Below are 16,584 nucleotides of genomic sequence, written 5' to 3'. Positions count from 1 at the left end.
CGGTTTTCGGCTGGCTGGCTGCCTCCCGCCACCCTCCCACCCGCTTCTGGCAAATCTGAGAGTCAAGTCGCGTCGCCAGTGACAGGAAAGGCAACAAAAGGTGCCAGGCGCAGACAATGCGAGGGGCTTGTAGAGATATTGTAATGATGCAAATGAAGGCGAAGGGACGAGCTGCCTTATTATGTACATAAATACACCCCTGGCTCGCCAACCCCGGCCTGGAACGCGGGAGAGTGGGAGCAAGCGGGAGCCCCCGAGCTCGGCTGCCAGGTGGAAGGGGCTTGCCCACCCACCCCTTCCCGCCCGCCCTGGCAGCCCTTCCTCCTCCTCCTCCTCCTTCTCCTCCGTCCTGCCCATAGTAGCCCGCTGTTCCCTCCCTCCTCGGCGGTTCCCCCTTTCTCCCCTCCCTCCCCCGGGACGGAGGCGAGAGGGCGGCGGCGGTCGACTCCAGATGTGCCAGCCGCGGAACCTTCTCTTGCTGGCCCAGGAAGGCAGAGCCTGCTAGCAGAGAGCCGAGACCCTCCCAAGGGAAGAGACGACCCCTAAGGGAACTAAAGGAGCGCGACTTTCCCGCGCGGGGAAGAGCGAAGGCAAAGGTAAGGGGGACGAGGCGGAGCGGCGGGGGCTTCTCTGCAGAGGCCACACCTAGAGACGCACCTGGCAGACGGGGCCGGAGTTTATTGTTCCTCCTCCCGAAAGGGCGAGGGGACTCGGCCCGACGAAAGGGCTGCTTTTCCTTAAAAGCGCTGCGGTCGGACAATGTCTGGCGGGGGTGGGGGTGGGGGGCCGCGGGGGCGCAAAAGAGGCCGCTGGGATTGGAGGCGCACAAGGAGCCCTTCTTGCCTGGGACGCAGGCAGGAGCCGGAGCGCTCTTGGGACAGGGAGAACCCCTGGCCTGCTGGGCTGGCCTAGCTTGGCCTGGCTTTGCTCCTATCTTGTCGCTCGCTCTCTTGCTGCTGTGGCCGTGGTTTCAACCGCTTCGGCGGGAAAAAAGGTTTTGGCTTGACGACCCGTCCAGCCTAGAATGAAACCTTGGAGGAATCGGCTGAACTGGGGGGGCGGGGGGGGGCGAGAGGGGGAAGGGAGAAGGAGAGGGAGAAGACCAGGCTCCACGCGGGAAGAGGAGCCTGTGTGTCCGAGCATTTGAGAGCAGACCTAGGCATGTTGGGGGAGGGTGTGTGTGTGTGCCCGTATATAGAATCCGAGAGGGATCCCAGGCGCATTTCTTCTTAAATAAATAGGAGATAGGGAATTAAATAGGGAATTAAAATACAATATAGGAAAGAGCTTGCGTTGCTGGCCGAGGGGATAAAAAGATCTCGAGTGGGCAAAAAGGAAGCAGGCCGGTTACTACCCCCGCAGGTTGGCGTCCTCTGTGCCTGCGATTAAAGGCGCAAAGATAAAAGACTTTCCAGAATGGGACGACAACGCCTTGCAATCAGAGGTGTGGCGGGCCAGAACCTTCCTCTGGGCCTAGAGAGATGCGCCTTCTTTCTCTCTCTCTTGCTGCCATGTCCTTTTCACCTTCGGCCCTGACGAAAGAAAACTTTTATCACTTCCATTTTGAGGACAATCTTTCCATGGGGGATTCTGACCAGATCTAATAAGCCAGAAGCCCCCGCCTTGCCCTTGGTTGGGACCAGAAAAGGAAACCGCTGAATAAGGAAGCGCCCGATTCTTTCAGGAGTGCCCTCCTGGATTCCAGTTGCGGGGGGGGGACAAATGTTTATGTACTTACACATCCACACTCCCAGGAGGCTTCCCCTATTGAGATTGGGTCAGAGCCAAGAGAGGACTGAAGAGGCCGGGCAAAGAAAAATTTAAAAGACTGCCAGCAATACTCTTCCATTTCTACTCTTTCTCCTCACCCCCAACCCACCCCCTCCGTCCCCGTCCCTGGGCCAACACACAGGCACACTTTCTTATTGTTCTGAGATTTGTGCATTAAAAAAAAAAAAGATGCGAGGAGATTTTGAGGGTTTTCCTTCTCCCCTGGAAACCCCCGCAGCTCTGAAGAGCTCCGGCTGGTATCCATTCTGCACCTGCCAGCTAAGAGAGGCCGCTTGGTCCCAGTCCCGTGCAGGAAATTTGCACAGCTTTGCATGTTTTAAAACTCTCAAACTCTAAGCTACAGTCCCTTCTTCTACGACCTTCTTCTTCTCCTTCTCCTCCCCCCTAGCTTTTAAAATATTTGTGTTTTTCTTCTTCTTTCCCCTCTTCTGTTGGGGGAGAATGAGGGAAAATCCACTCCCCCAAAAATCATTCAGGCACGATTTCAATCAAAAAGTAGAAGAGTTTAATAAGAGGTTATTCTGAAGGATAAAAATGTAAAAGCCCCTGCAATCAACGAGGGTCTAATATTGAGGGAGGCTTAAATGTAATCTTTGTTACAGTGACCACAACTATCTACAAAAGCATTGCAAGGTTCCTTTTTAGAACGAGTTTTAACATTATTTTCATGACTAAAAAATTGTCATTAAAAGATAGTAATAAGATACCACTTTTTTAAAAAAAAAAACTAACAATAACATGAGGCTTAGAATAAAAGCATTTCAAACAGGCAGAAATATACACATTTTTTTTTTTAAAAAGGAAGCTCTCCACATAGAATAGAATTGATCTTCTCTTTGTCTTATTTCAACTTTATCAATATGGCAACATCCCATGTTTTCATTGAATCTGGATACAGATACAGAAGACATAAAATTCTTTGTGCAAGAAATACCATACTACCGTGTTATACTTCTCTCGTTGGAGTTTTTATATACACATTGGCACACAATAGACAACGCTGAATAATCACAAGCAGAAAACCCCCATGCCTTAAACATTTCGTATATTCGAAGAGTAGTTGCCTGAACAAATATTGTACATTTAAATTGCAAAATGTCAGAATTTCTTTGGTGGGGGAAAATATTATGGAAATTCCTTGAGACCGACCGGATTCTTTTCTCCTGTGTCCACCTCGGTTCTTCTGAGAAAACGAGTGGAAACGAAGAGTAGTAGGAGTATTAACGATTCGGACTTTAAATCTCTCCTGCTGGTCTTCGAGAGATAATTGGTTTCGGTTCCGAAACTCAGAGGCATGTGGGCTCGAGTTTAGCAAAGGCGGCGTTCTCCCCCCCTCCCCCCCGTGAGAGTTAAAAGCTGAAGCGCGCGCGGCTGACAAGCCAAATGTATCTTTTGATTCAGAAACCGCTGCAAAGCCAGTCGGAGGCACGTCAGAACTCGGCTGGAAGGAGACGGGGGGGCGAGGGGGCGGGCGACTTTAGGGGCTGACAAATTGCGCGTCCTCGCAAATGTATTTGCAAGCTGTCAGGTGCATCTTTGGCCAGGCTACTTGGAAGAGAGCGAACGAGAAAGGCGAACCCCGTTAGGACTCCGCGCTCAACGATAGACAACCGGGGCTCCAAAGGATCTCTCCCTTGGTAGGAAGAAGGATCGAGTGAGAAGGCGGCAGAGGCAAGGAGCTTTCATATTTTCCTTTTTCTCACCTTATTTAAGCAGGGAACGTTTCAATCTAGGAAGAACTCCAAAATCCCGCTAGCTTGCTGAGGATGATGATAGCATTTTATATCTCTGTTAGCAACCATTTAAAGGCTTGATTGCCTGGGGATAAGAAAAGAAGAGGAGGATGGCGACCTCAGCCACAATAATCTAGTCTTCCCAGCTCTTCCCAGCCCATTCTTCGGCTGTCAAGGGAGAGGCGGGGAGGGTTGTCTTGGGGAGAAGGAGGAAGTTTGGGAAGGCTAAAGGCCTGGTTCTGGAAGGAAAGAGTGAGTTTAAGCCAAAAGCAAAAGCCCAGGGGAGGCTTTCCATTTCCTCTCTGACTGGAAAGGACAGCAGCCCCACCGTTTTTTTTCCCCATTCCGCCCTGGAAGGGACAAGCGGCACTCCTGGGGTGAACGAGGTAAGGGGATCCCTTCCCTTTGGGCACGTCCTACGTGCCGCCTCCCCCACTCCTAGCCGGGTCTCAGTCTCATTCAAGGGATGAAGCAACGGAGAATCAGCAGCTGCAGAATAAAGTCAAATTTCCGGCGCCCACTAAGACTCTAGTGCAAAGGAGTTCTTAGCTTAAGGCCTCTCAGCACCGAGCATTTACTAAGGAAGCAACTCAGCTGGTTACACACGGGGACGTCTACCTCGGAGTAAAGCACGCCTAGGATCTCCCACCAGCCCTGCAGTTCCAGGCGCAGGGGCCCCTAGATCAACTTCCGAGTAACACCCCCCCCCTCGAGGTTTTCGTTGCATGAAAGGAAGGAAAGGGGTGGGGTGGGGGAGAGAGAGAAGGGAATGTATTTCGGGGAACGAGAGCAACGTGGAAGGGACTCTGAATCCAACCCCCTCGCCCCACCGGTTCTCCTGTGTCGCTGCCCCACTCCGGGAGCACCGCGATCCTCTCTAGGTAGGAGAAGGGCGGCTCATTGCATCATTGCCATTTAGCGCGGCGCAAAGCTCTGGCTGCTGCAGCTGCCATAGGAGTTGTGGGGCGGCTGCTTGCTGGGCTGCTAACCCGGAAGACAAGAGCGGGGAGGAAGAAGTAGAGTGCGTGTGTGTCTCTCTGTGTGTGTGTCTGTGTGTCTCTCTCTCTGTGTGTGTGTCCGTGCGCGCGCGCGCGCGCGTTTCTGACGCTAGTTGTACGTGATTCTGTACCTGCCTCTGCCAGTTTGTTGGAACAGTGCGAGGGGTCGCCGCCGCCGCCGCCGCCGCTTGAGCCGGCCCCCTCCCCTCCGCTCTCCAGACCAGGCAGCCAGTCTCTCTCGGCTGCCACTCCTCCCGGCCGCTCCCCCTCCCAGCCCCTTTCCCTTTGCCCGTGGCTGGCATTGGAGCAGCTGCCTGTTGTCGCGGCCGCCGCAGGGATCGGGTGCCCGGAGGGAGACCACCCTCGGTTGCGGTGAGTATCCAGGCTGCCTTTTGCTCTGCCCCAAAGAGAAGTCGCTCTGCCACCGGCCTTTTCTCGGGGGTGGTGGTGGTGGTGGTGGTGTCTAGTGGTCTGGTGTAAATCCGGTCGGGTCCCTTCATGGGGGGGGGGAGGTGTTATTCTTCCTTCCCCTCCCCCGTTACTTCCTGACCCATCGCTCTGCTGACTTTCTCCGGGCTAGAGGCGAGTTTGCAAAGACTATTTTGCAGGAAAGTAGGGAAGGCGCGCGGTTGTGCGTCAAAGAAAGAACTTCGCGCTTGGCCTTTGAAGTTCGCAACGGAGACCCGCCCTAGATCAGCGGGACCGAGCCAAGCGGCAGCTCCGAAGGTGCCCCTTTTACTGCGGGAGAGCCCCGCGGCAGCCCAAGCGAAGCCCTTGCTTTTCGGCCACCAGAAGGGTGACCGAGTTGGGTTGATACTTGCGGGGTGCAAGAAAGAGACCCCTTCGGTTTTCCTTTTGCAGAGAAAAGCGAGGGAGCGTTTTAAAGAGGAGATCGAGCAGGGCAGGCTGGAGCTGGCGAGAGAATGAACTTAATCTCAGGCGTGTGGCTGGCGGAAAGTTTGACACCCAAGCCAGGAGAGAGAGAGAGAGAACTCTTGAAGCGAGTGTCAGTGACAGGAGCTGCAGGTGACAGGACATCTAAGAAGGAGGGCGCGTTTTAGAGAATGAATAACGCAGACAAACTCTTTCTTAATCGGACTTCCCAATGACACGCCTGGCTTGTAAGGTCTACGGTAGCCTCTTTCCGCTTCATTGTTTTTTAAAAGTCTCTTAAAATGGGATAAATGGGGGAGGGGGAGAAAATTTGCAGGAAAGTGTGTGTGTGTGCGTGAGTGAAAGAGACAAAGTGAATATAAACAAACACTCTTTGCTATGTCCGTTCAGGCACAGGTGTCTTTGTAGCTGAAAAAAAAAACACAACTGAATCTTTGCGAATGTGTTTTGTCCGCACAAAGATGGAGGTGGATAATCTCAAAAATATACTCGATGTCCTAGAAAATGCAACAATCAAAACAAAAGTTTCCTTTCAGTGCAAGAAAAAGGAATGGGGAGCAATTTGCAGCAAATTAGGAGGGTATATATATTATATAATATATATATATTAAAAGGAAACGTGTTTTTTCCCCAAAGCATAAACTTGACAATAGAAAATTAACGATATATATATATATATATAATATATATATATATAACCAAAGATACACACATACATACATGCATACATACATACATACATATGCTTCTTGGAATAATGTGAGCTTGTAGATCCACATACAAATACCCGCGAAAACCTCAGAAAACAAATACACACGTCTCCACATCCCCCTGCATTTTAGGAGAAGCGCCTTCACGCAGCCTGTTCTCATTCTTCCCGCGGCTCCTCTTTCCGTTTTGACCCGAGCGCGGGAGGGTTTGGCTGGGGAATAGCGCAGGCAATCGGGAAATTGGAGCGCCGGCTGGCTGCTTCCGTGCGGCGCACTCCTCTGCCCGCTGAAGCAGGTTCTCTCCAGAGAGGCGTTTTATGAAACGGACGGAATGGTTGTTTAACCAGCCGTGGGAAGCGGCCTGCAGCTCAGTCCCAGAGAATGAGCTCAGCGGTTGCGCCTGAGCTCTGGGTGCGGGTTTCAGCGGCTAGGGAACGAATTGAGAGGCCGCGTTTCACGGACCAGGAGGCATCCTGCTCCGCGGCTTCCTTGTTCGGAGTTGGCTGCACCGAGGCATTGAAAAGAGAGGTCGTTCCCCAACCCCTCAACCCCACTCCCAGGCCCTCCGAAGGAGCAGCACCACTCGCCCCATAGAGTTCAGAAACCAGAGCCACGAAGAGACAGAGGCCGGAGGGAGCCCAACGTCTTCCTCTTCAGTTTTTCAAGGGAGACGGGCGGGCGGGCGGGCGAAGCGACGGGACCCGGGCTCGCCAAATGTGCTGGACTTAGAAGCGGGGCTGTGGATCGCATCCGGAGCCAGGAAGACCGCGAGGAGCGAGGGCCGCGTCCTTCCTCGAGGCTCGGAAAGAACCGCGGCGCTGCTGCTCCGAGGATTAGCCCTTTGCCGGTGGGCAGGAGAGAGAGAGACAGAGACAGAGACAGAGACAGAGAGAGACGGAGACGGGGAGAGAGGGAGAGAGGGAGAGAGAGATTCTCCCCAGAAACCAGGGAAGGAGGATGGGTGGCGCCTCCATTGCTGGTGTTTTGTGTTTTTTTAAAGGAAAGGGCAGCTGTGATACTCGTAACAATATCTATGGTGGTGATGATAATGATAACGATAATGATATTTATTGTAACAAGAACAGCAACAGTAACCCGAATAACGTTGCAAATTCTGAATGGTGAAAGCTTGGAAGGGAGAGTTGAGGGTGGGGTGGGGTTTATTGTTTATTTATTTATTTATTTATTTATTTATTTATTTATTTATTTATTTATTTATTTATTTATCCTTTTAATCTGCTACACCTCTGCAGCAGGATGGCCTTTCCTTTCCCTGCGGGTTTGCCAGGGAGAGGGCTGGCACTAATTTAGCGCTGAACAAGAACTGGCTGTGGGGTAACTTAACCCGCAGCTTCAGGGGAGTTTCCTGGGCAGTCTTAGGGTCTCCCTCCCTCCCCCCCTTCCATAAATCAGCCAGCATAATTAATCTTTACAATTTGTCTTTTAAAACAAACAAGGGCGAATTATCAGCTCGTTAACTGAGATTTTATCACTTGTCTAAAACAAACCTTCCCCTTCCCGCAGAAAGATCAGGCCTGTTGCCTGTGGGGAAGTGTAATAATTTTTTTTTTTAAAAAAATGATTTGAATTGATAATAGATTGCTACGAATTGTATTAATGTCAGGATTAACCGAATGGTGCCGTTAGCCAGAGGGATGCAGCGGTGACATTTCCTTTTATCCCATCAGATTTCGGTGATAATCTCGATATGGTTGCTGGAATGTTGGTGGTCTCTAATGCAAAACGCCTGGCTCACTTGGTAATTAAAATCTTGCACTATTGGCCCCTGAATCTCGCGGCGTTGTTTTACCTGGAAGCGGGCAGGAGGAGAAAGATGCCCAGATCAAAATGTGTAAACTTTTTGCTCGAGCCTTATTTTCAGGGAGCTCTTTAAAACGACGCCTTTTCTTTCGGACGCTTTTATTTGAAAGAACGTTCTATTTATACGTTTTATGGGAAAGAAGAGGGGGGAGATCATTCAAAGGGCAGTTTCTCTCCCCTCCGCGTCTGGCAGAGTTGTTGTAATCCACGAGTTTTCTTTAAGCCGTTGCTCTCCTGCTGAATCGTCCGCAACCTTTGACTCGGGCTGGGCCTCGTTTGGTGCCCCGATTCCAAGGCAACCGGTCTCAGGTAGTGATGGGATCTTCTCTCCTCTGCAACCTCCTTTCCGGAATCCATTTAGTAGATCCGAGCCTGCCGTTTCCGAATGTCACTTTCCTGGTGGCTGCTGCTGCTGCTGCTGCATTGTTTCGATCCCCAAGCGCGCGGCCGTGCCGCCGCCCCCCGCCCGCCCGCACAGGAGCGCGCCCCCCGCCAATTACCACCTCCACATGCGTGGGTCTTTGTGCGCGCTAGCTCGAGCACGGGCCCTGTGAAGTTCGGATGAGAAGCAGAAGCTTTGTGGGAAACCAGAAAGGTCGGTTTGGAAGGGGTCTGGGGGGAGGAGGGGGAAGCAGCAGCCTCGGGGCCCGGGAGCGGCTTGCTCGCCGCGCACCCTGGGGCTGGCGGTGATGTAGTGCGGTGTCCAGCGGCACCTTTGTCCCCCAGGCGTCCAATGACCCTGAAGGACAACCAGAGGCGCCTTCCAGACTCCAGAGCTCCCATCGGCCGGGGCAGGTTCTGCCGGCAAGAATGCCGCTCGGCTTCTCGGTTTCCAGCCGTGGGAAAAGAGGAGGGGCCTAGGTCTGGCCGCCTGGCTGCCTTTGCGGCCCCCCCGTCCCCCACCCCCGGTTCGGCCTCCGTGCTTCTGCCGCAAGGAAGATTGGAGGGTCGGTGCCCTTGCCACACCGGCTACCCTCCCCCCGCCCGGACTTTGCCGGCTCCTCTCTGCTTTTGAAAGGAGCTCTTTCCTGGGAAATGGCCCGCCGAAGGGGCTGCTGGGGGCAGCGGAGGAGGCTGGAAAGGCATTCCAAGAGGCAGCCCGGGCTCCCTTCCCTCCCCCCCCCCCCGCACTGGCCCTTCTCCCCCCGCGGCGACCCGGAGGTGGGATGCCCGCTAGGAAGCTGGAAGGCAGGCGAAGCGGGGGAGGAGGGGGGCAGAGGGTCGGAGTGCGCCTTCCCGCCTGCCTTGTTTGAGAACCTGGAATTGTTTTGTCTGGGGGGGGGGGAGAGGTGACCGAGAGGCAATGGGCTGCGGGTGGGAGAAGGGTGGCCGAGGGTTCAGATCTCCGGCTGCTTTGGGGAGAAGGAAGGCAGCAAAGGGCGGCGTCGTAGCCTTGGGGGGCGGGGGGAGCTATTATTAACAAGTTCATTTCCGGGCGAATTTGGCAGCGGCGGGTGACGTCAGAGTCCAGGCGTCTCCCTGACTGGGGCCGCCCGGTTAGGAGAACTAGACTCCTATTGCCCGGTTCCTGGCTGTCAATCCTCCATTTCCCCTCCCTTCAGAAAGGTGGGCTCTCTCTCTCTCCCTCTCTCCCCCTTCCCCCCTCAAGGCAGAAGAGAGGTAAATGACCCGCCCTCCCTTGCTTCGGGTGGAAAGGTCCACGAAGGAGGCTAACCCTGACTGTCAAGTTGTTGGCCTCCTATTTTTCCTGTCCCCAAATCTTTGGCCATAAAGTGAAGCTTTAGGAAAATTTAGCTTCTCCCCCTCCCCCCATCTATCGCGGGAATGCGGGATTCCATACATTCAACAGGTATGGGGGGGATTTTACCCTAGCCTAATCGTATTCCCGTCAATGGGGGCCATGTGGCCTGATCTTTGCCTCCCCAAATCCTCTTCCTCGGGAAAGCCTTTTCTTACTTTCCATCCAAAAAGGAATCGCCACCACAACTACTCTTAAGGAAGGGGCGCTGCCGCCGATTCGGACACACGCACCATGTGCGTAAGCTACACCGTTTTAGATGAGTGTGTGCACCCACCATATCGCCATATAAGGAGAGATTCCATTGCATTCTTGTCCAAGATCACCTAGAAGTGCATTGGGAAGATTATGCCCAGAGAGAGAGAAAGAAGAGGGTGTGTGTATGGGGAGAGGGGGAGGGGGGGCGGAGAAAATGAACGTTCAGTCACCATTTCCATTTTGTCCAGTGGGCAAAGCTGCAAGCTTCCCAGATGCACAGGACTCTTTGGGGAGAGGAGGAGAAAAAGGGAAGAAAAAGAGTCTTGCCTAAACGGAAAAGTTTACACCTTGTCTCCCTTACTGCTCCAATTCAGTACTAGCCTTTGAAATAATTGAAAGATTTCTTCTTTTCTTTTCTTGGCCTGCCCAGTTTCACCCTCCTGCTCATTTTTATCCTATTTAGATAATTCATACTGACACTCGTTTCATTTACACCAATGTGTTTATACAAAATGGATTGTATCTTCTTTAGCGACCCCAAATAAAAGGCGCCATAGCTGCTCTCTGTCCGGGAATGTTAAGAGAAATGCAAGGAAGCCCTGAGTGGACTTGGGGAAGGGATTCAAGTAATAGGCAAGAGGCCAATATCAGGGTCATGGTAGATCTCATCCCCTTGTGTTTAATGCTAATACTCAATATCAATTCTGCTACTGGGGAGAAGTCTGTAGTTAGTTTCTTCCCCGTTCTATTTGGGTGGCTATATGTTAATTTATGCTTAAGCCCCATGGAAACCAACCAAGGATCTATTTTAAAAAGAACACCCCCCTCCAACCCAGATATTTGGTCCAAAAGTGGTAAAACTTGAACTTTTCTTAGGGTACAAGTGGCTAAAAAAGCAAAAGTATTAATCTGGTCCATAACTTAGAAAGCTGATTGATTCTATGTTTACCTGGTGTTTAACCCTTAAAGAAGAGGCTTGGAAAGAGTCACTTGACACAAGGATGTTGGGTTTGGAAAAAGTTTGTGTTAGTTCTTCACAATTGTTACCAAAAGGTGATGGTGGTTTATTTTTCAAGAATTGGATAATGCTCAGGGTGACAAAAAAAGGAAAAAAAAATACTGTATGGGGCATTTCTGGCAGATTTGGAATTAATTCAGACCACCAGTTGTTTAATCTCCTTCTGGGAGAAAAGTTGCAATTCTGTGCAGATCCTGCTTTGCCTGAGATAATCTGGTTTTCTGGAGCATAAATATATCTAACATTTACAACGATGAAGATACCTGGTCTGCCACAATTAATCTTCTAGACTTTAAAAGATGCCACAAACTCCATTGTTGTAAAATATACAATCTCACTTTCCTAAATGAGGGAAAGATGGACAGATAGGCAAGAAGATTTGTTTCTAGGGTGGTTGAAAAGTTTTATTGTAGAAAGAAAGAAACGATCTTGAGCCGAGAAACAGTATTCTCAGAAAGATAATTTACGAAGAACATGGTGCATGTTCTCTGTGTGGCTATGCGCCTATGCCTGTGTTACGCACCTGGGTACCTTCTTCTGGGGCCTCAGAGAATGAAAGTACTCTGGTTTTACACCGGATGGCATCACACCGGATTACTCTTCCGTTTCTAACTGGATCTTCCTTCCCACGTTGTCCTACCTAGAGGTGGGAGAACCTGGGTCTCTGGCTGTGGGCGAGTTCCGATTGATCTGATCGCCTTAAGGATTCCGAAGAACAGGCAGGAGGCGAGATGAAGTCGGAAAGGCCTACAAACGCCTCTTCAAATCTCTGCCTAGCCCAGGGCCTGCCTGCTTTCCGGAGCAGGCCAAATTAAAAAGAAAGGAATCCTCTACTAGAGGAAAAGCGCGGGGGGCCGGATGTTGATGGTGGCGGTGGAAGAGAGCTGGGAATTTTTTATTTTTATTTTATTTTTTATTGGGCTTTCAGAAGAAGCTCTGGGCAACTTCGCTGAGATCGGCTTCAAAACAAGCGCATCTTCGCTTGCTCTGCAAACCAGCTCTCTCTCTCTCTCTCTCTTTTTGCCACCCTTCGCGCCAGTTTAGCTTAGGATGTAGCAGCGACCCCACCTCACTTTCAAAGGAATAAAGAAGGGAGAGAGAGAGAGAGAGAGAGAGAGGCTAGCCAAGAGCGGGAAAGGGGCGGGTGGGTGAGGAGAGTTGATTTTGCTGTCAGAAGTTCTGTCAAGCACTTTAACCGAAATGGCTTAAATCCTGCCCTGATTGCGCAAGGGGAGGCAGAGACAAACGACGACGACGACGACGGAAAGGAAAAGAGGACACATTAAACGCCCTGCCTAGGGGATTAAGCTCTGTTCGATGCAATCAAAAGCACATAGGATTGGGGCTGCGCGAAAGTGAAAGGAAAAAAACCTAGGATATAAGCTAATGGGGAAAGGCACGAAGAAGTTACTGGGGGCTTAGTTCCCGTGGATCTCCGAGACCCACCCACCCATTGCCGGGTGGGGGTTAACAAACACGGAGAGATCTCCGTCCACGTCTCGTTCGCTGCCTACCAGGAGTTCCCGCTCCTCACGACCAGCTAAATTTGGCTATGGGATTTTCCTCTGGGTATGTACGGAGGTGTGGGGGGGAATTGCCTAGCGAAACCCAAGCTGGTCACCTCTGAGGGGGATGAGCCGATGGTAAAGTGTGCACGGGGAGAGGCCAATAAGGTGCCCCAATAATCTGGCCGCAAGTGGCGGCCGTGAATGGCAGCGAACGGAACCTTCCGAAGCAGCCCTGGAAGGGGAACAGACGGAAGTAGTACGCTGTCATTAAAATGGAATCTAGTGAATAGAACAATGGATATATTAAAAATAACCTCCGTCCGGTAAAGAGTGAGAGTTCCTGCAAGTTCGAAATTTTGCCCAACTCAAAAAAGACTCTGTCGGGCGTCCCCAGGAGGGCTCTGCGGTGAAAGAGAGAAATCCCCCTCCGCCCAGAACGAGATTAAATCCTCTAGAACATCCCTCCACCTGGCTACCCGTTGGCATTAAGGGTTTAGGAAGGACGGAGAGGTGGGGAGGGAATTCATGCCCTCCTTCCTAAGGAGAAGGAGCGAAGGGGAATCCGATCTGGAGAAGCAGGAGCCGGGCCAACCCGGCACGATCCTGGCGGGCGCCCGTTGCTCCTTTCCGCTGCTTGGGAGAATCGGAGGGAGCCCAACGTCTTCCTCTCCAGTTTTTTCAAGGGAGGCGGGCGGGCGGGCGGGCGAAGCGACGGGACCCGGGCTCGCCAAATGTGCTGGACTTAGAAGTGGGGCTGGGGATCGCATCCGGAGCCAGGAAGACCACGAGGAGCGAGGGCCGCGTCCTTCCTCGCGGCGCTGCTGCTGCTCCGAGGATTAGCCCTTTGCCGGTGGGCAGGAGAGAGAGAGAGAGAGAGATTCTCCCCAGAAACCAGGGAAGGAGGCTGGGTGGCGCCTCCATTGCTGGTGTTTTTGTTTTTAAAGGACATTAGCTAACTATGATTTCTTTTTTTAAAAGAAAACCCATCTTAGTCCTACTAAGTGGCTTAATGTAAAAATGCCGCCAAATAATTGGTGCCCTCAAGTGGGGGATTGATTTGAAGGGGGCAGGAATTATTTTGAAACAGGTTTTGCGCCAATCAGTTGTTTTGTGGGTTTCGAAGCGATCCTTCCTCGGTTTTGTCTTACCTTGGAAGGCGCCCGGCGAAAGCTGCCGAGTCCGACCGGCAGATCTTTCTAGCCACCCAACTAACTGGCGGCTGTTAGGAGCAATTTCTTAAGTGGAGGGGCTGAAAGTTCCTCTAGCTTTAAGCCAAGAGAAAGAAGGTTTCGAGGATTTTAAAACACTAGGTGGCTAGACGTGTATCTTCAGATAGTTAAAACACATCTAGAATTTAAATAGGAGGGCCCATTCTGTTAAACCGCCTTCAGTCAGTGTAAGAAGTATAAAATAAAATAACATAGGTGTGATTTTGCTTTCTTCGGACCTGTATATGTCCCGATTTCCTTTGGCCTTACTGGGTGCAAGGAATTCTAGACCAGCTATTAGTTCCAATTGGTTTTGTGTGTTTGTTTACGTCAAGTCTGCTTTCTGAAAGATTTATGTTTTCAAAGTAAATCCGGTGTTTCTGTCTGGATCAAAATATTAAGTTATTTTTTTTAAAAAAAATCAGATTTATACTTATTTATACTCAACATTCCTATCTATAATTACTTCCTAGCTGACTACTTGTGTTGTATTTTGTTTTCTACTAAAAACCTATTTGCTATTTCAAATAAGGTGTTTCTTATAATCAATGCTACCGATTGGAAGAAAAAATACACTTCAGTACAAGCCTGAATGTATTTACTTCTTTCACAGTGATCGCATTTGCGTCTAGGTAAGAGGCTCGTGAAAGTTGCAATAGCAGAGAGTGAAATTATACCAATACAGTGAACTGCCTACTGCACCTGGGAGAAAAGAAACCGGGCACGCACAATACGATCCTAAAGTTAAAGATATTCACACCTTAAACACTAACTCCAAGTTTCAGTTGTGGCGTGTTTTCCTAAACTACCTAAACAGAAATGTTTGCCTTAAATCAAGCACATAAATGCAAAAACAATTTTCTCATTTTAAAATGTTGGATCGATAAGTTTTTGGGTTTTTTTTTTGCGCAGGGTGTGGGAGAGAGGGTCTTTAGCAAATATTCTGTTTTTCAAACCTGGGGGATATTTCGTAAGCCCCTTATTCTCCATCCTTTGCTCTGCCTCCCGCCTGGTGGACTACCTTTTTCTCAAAGTCTTAACCACCGCCCTCAAACCACTTGGGGTTATTTAGTGCCCGCTGCGGACTTTATAAAACTTCGAGGTGGGCCGGCCACTCAAGTTGGTGAAATCCTCGTGGGTTGGTTTGTTTTTTTTCTTTTTCTTCTTTTTTTTTTTTAAAAAAGAAGCTCCTGTGATAGAGGAGAAAGCTGGAGTGGGGCTATCTCAGAAGTTATCGCAGAGAGAAGTCGAAATGGCTGTGGAGGGTGGGTGTGCGCTGGGGGGAGGGCGAGCGGGGGGCGGGAAGGGGGTGGCGAGCGTCTTTCTCCTTTGGCGGGTTCAACACTTTTTTAGCTGTTTGGAGCAAAACGAGGGACTGGATTTTCTGGGCCAATCGCAAGGCGAGACTAGACACCGAGCTGCTGATTGGCTGGACGGAGGTTCTTAGCCTGTGCGTAGCCCCTAGTTCATGTCTACTCAACTGAGTCCAGCTGGCGCCAGAGCTGACACAAGATGCTTTGGGGATGTTACAAAAAAGGCCAGAATAAGTGGAGCTTGCCATCTGAGTAAGAGCCTCCATCCAATTCTCCTCTCTCGCGCTCTCCTTCCACTCTCCCTCCCACACGCCTTTTTTTTTTGTTTTTTTTTTTGCATTTCCATCCTCCAAACAATCATCCGTCACCCTCCCCGCCGCCCCCGTTTACAACCTAAAGAAACTTTTCAAACATTTGGAGTTCGATTCAGTCTGTTGGAAGATCTCCTTGTAAGTATGTCGCTGAGCTGAATGCGGGTTGGGTAGCGGTTGAGGGTGAGGAGGGGGCGGGAAGCGACGCCTGGTTTTTATTTATTTATTTTTTAATTTTGCAGAAATATAAATGCTTTCCAGTTTCTTAACTCCCTTCTGTGAGTTTTAGGACCTTTTGGGAAAATGTCAGCCTGGTCTCCTTTGTGGGCAAATGTAGATCAAAAATCTGCCTGGTGCCTCGTATTGTTCTGGTTAAAGAAGGTCGTTCTGGCCGTGTTTATTCGTGGCCAGGGCAGCCCAAGGAGGATGCGAAAGGCCGGGGAGGGGGAGTGGAGTGCGGTGGACGCCATGGGATCGCTTTCGCTCTGCTCTGTGCCTGCCTCCCGCTCTTCCGCGTTTCCCTGCGTGCAGCAGTCCCTGCCGCGGTCTCTTCGGTGTTAACCTCTTCCAAAGGCCCGCCGTTGTACTCATCCTTCCCTCTTTCTTACAGGTGGTGATCCCAAGTGTGTGGCAACCGGAACCTCTCTCCGCAGCTTCCCGCCTTCAAAGAGAGACACCTTTGCTTCTTCTTTTTTTTTTCTTTTCCTCCTCCCCACTCCCTCCCCCAACCCATCTTCCAAGGCCACCTCGCCGCTTCCGAGAGCTCTGCGATTTTTAAACCAAACGAAACTAAAGGCAAAACGGTTTGGGGGTTGGAAGGAGGCGGGGGAGGGGGGGGCCTTAAGGGGCGGAGTGGGAAGAAAACCCACCGAAATGGAGGTAGCTACGGACCAGCCACGCTGGATGGCCCATCACGCCGTGCTGAATGGGCAGCACCCGGAGAGTCATCACCCGGGACTGGCTCACAACTATATGGAACCGGCACAGCTCCTACCTCCGGACGAAGTGGACGTCTTTTTTAACCATCTGGACTCCCAGGGCAACCCGTACTACGCCAACTCCGCCCACGCCAGAGCCAGAGTTTCCTACAGCCAGGCACACGGTAATTCGGCCTCCCCGTTGCCCCCTTTCCTCGCTTCCCGTTTTTCTGCTTCGGCCCCCTCCGGCTTGATTGGTCTCGGCAGAGAAGCGGCCCGGAAGGTTTCGGCCAAAGCAGCAGTAAAGATAGCCAGGGTGGGCTTTGAATCCTAGGGGGCCCCAAAAAGCCTTAGCTCGCCACTTTGAGGGCCCCCTTTCCATTGACCGCGGGGCTGGGGGTGCGG

General features: G+C 51.2%; 1 protein-coding gene across 5 annotated transcripts in view; it reads left to right on the top strand.

Moving 5' to 3' along the window:
• Nucleotides 1–480: 480 nt before the first annotated feature.
• Nucleotides 481–16,584, top strand: part of GATA2 (GATA binding protein 2) — a 31,685-nt gene continuing 15,581 nt past the window's right edge. Inside the window, exons 1-2 of one of the 5 annotated variants that reach the window (XM_087923790.1) lie at nt 481–596; nt 15,873–16,364. In XM_087923790.1, the coding sequence (XP_087779916.1) occupies nt 16,136–16,364 (229 nt within the window). In that variant the 5' untranslated portion in view covers nt 481–596; nt 15,873–16,135. Of the gene's footprint in view, nt 597–4,740; nt 4,895–15,108; nt 15,401–15,872; nt 16,365–16,584 lie in introns of those variants that run through there. The other 4 variants (XM_087923792.1, XM_026723368.2, XM_087923789.1 and 1 more) reach the window with 4 other exon arrangements.

This window comes from Pseudonaja textilis, chromosome 2 (genome assembly GCF_049901715.1).
Source record: "Pseudonaja textilis isolate UNSWEBS1 chromosome 2, rPseTex1.2, whole genome shotgun sequence".
NCBI lineage: Eukaryota > Metazoa > Chordata > Lepidosauria > Squamata > Elapidae > Pseudonaja > Pseudonaja textilis.
This window is presented reverse-complemented; position numbering and strand designations above follow the sequence as displayed.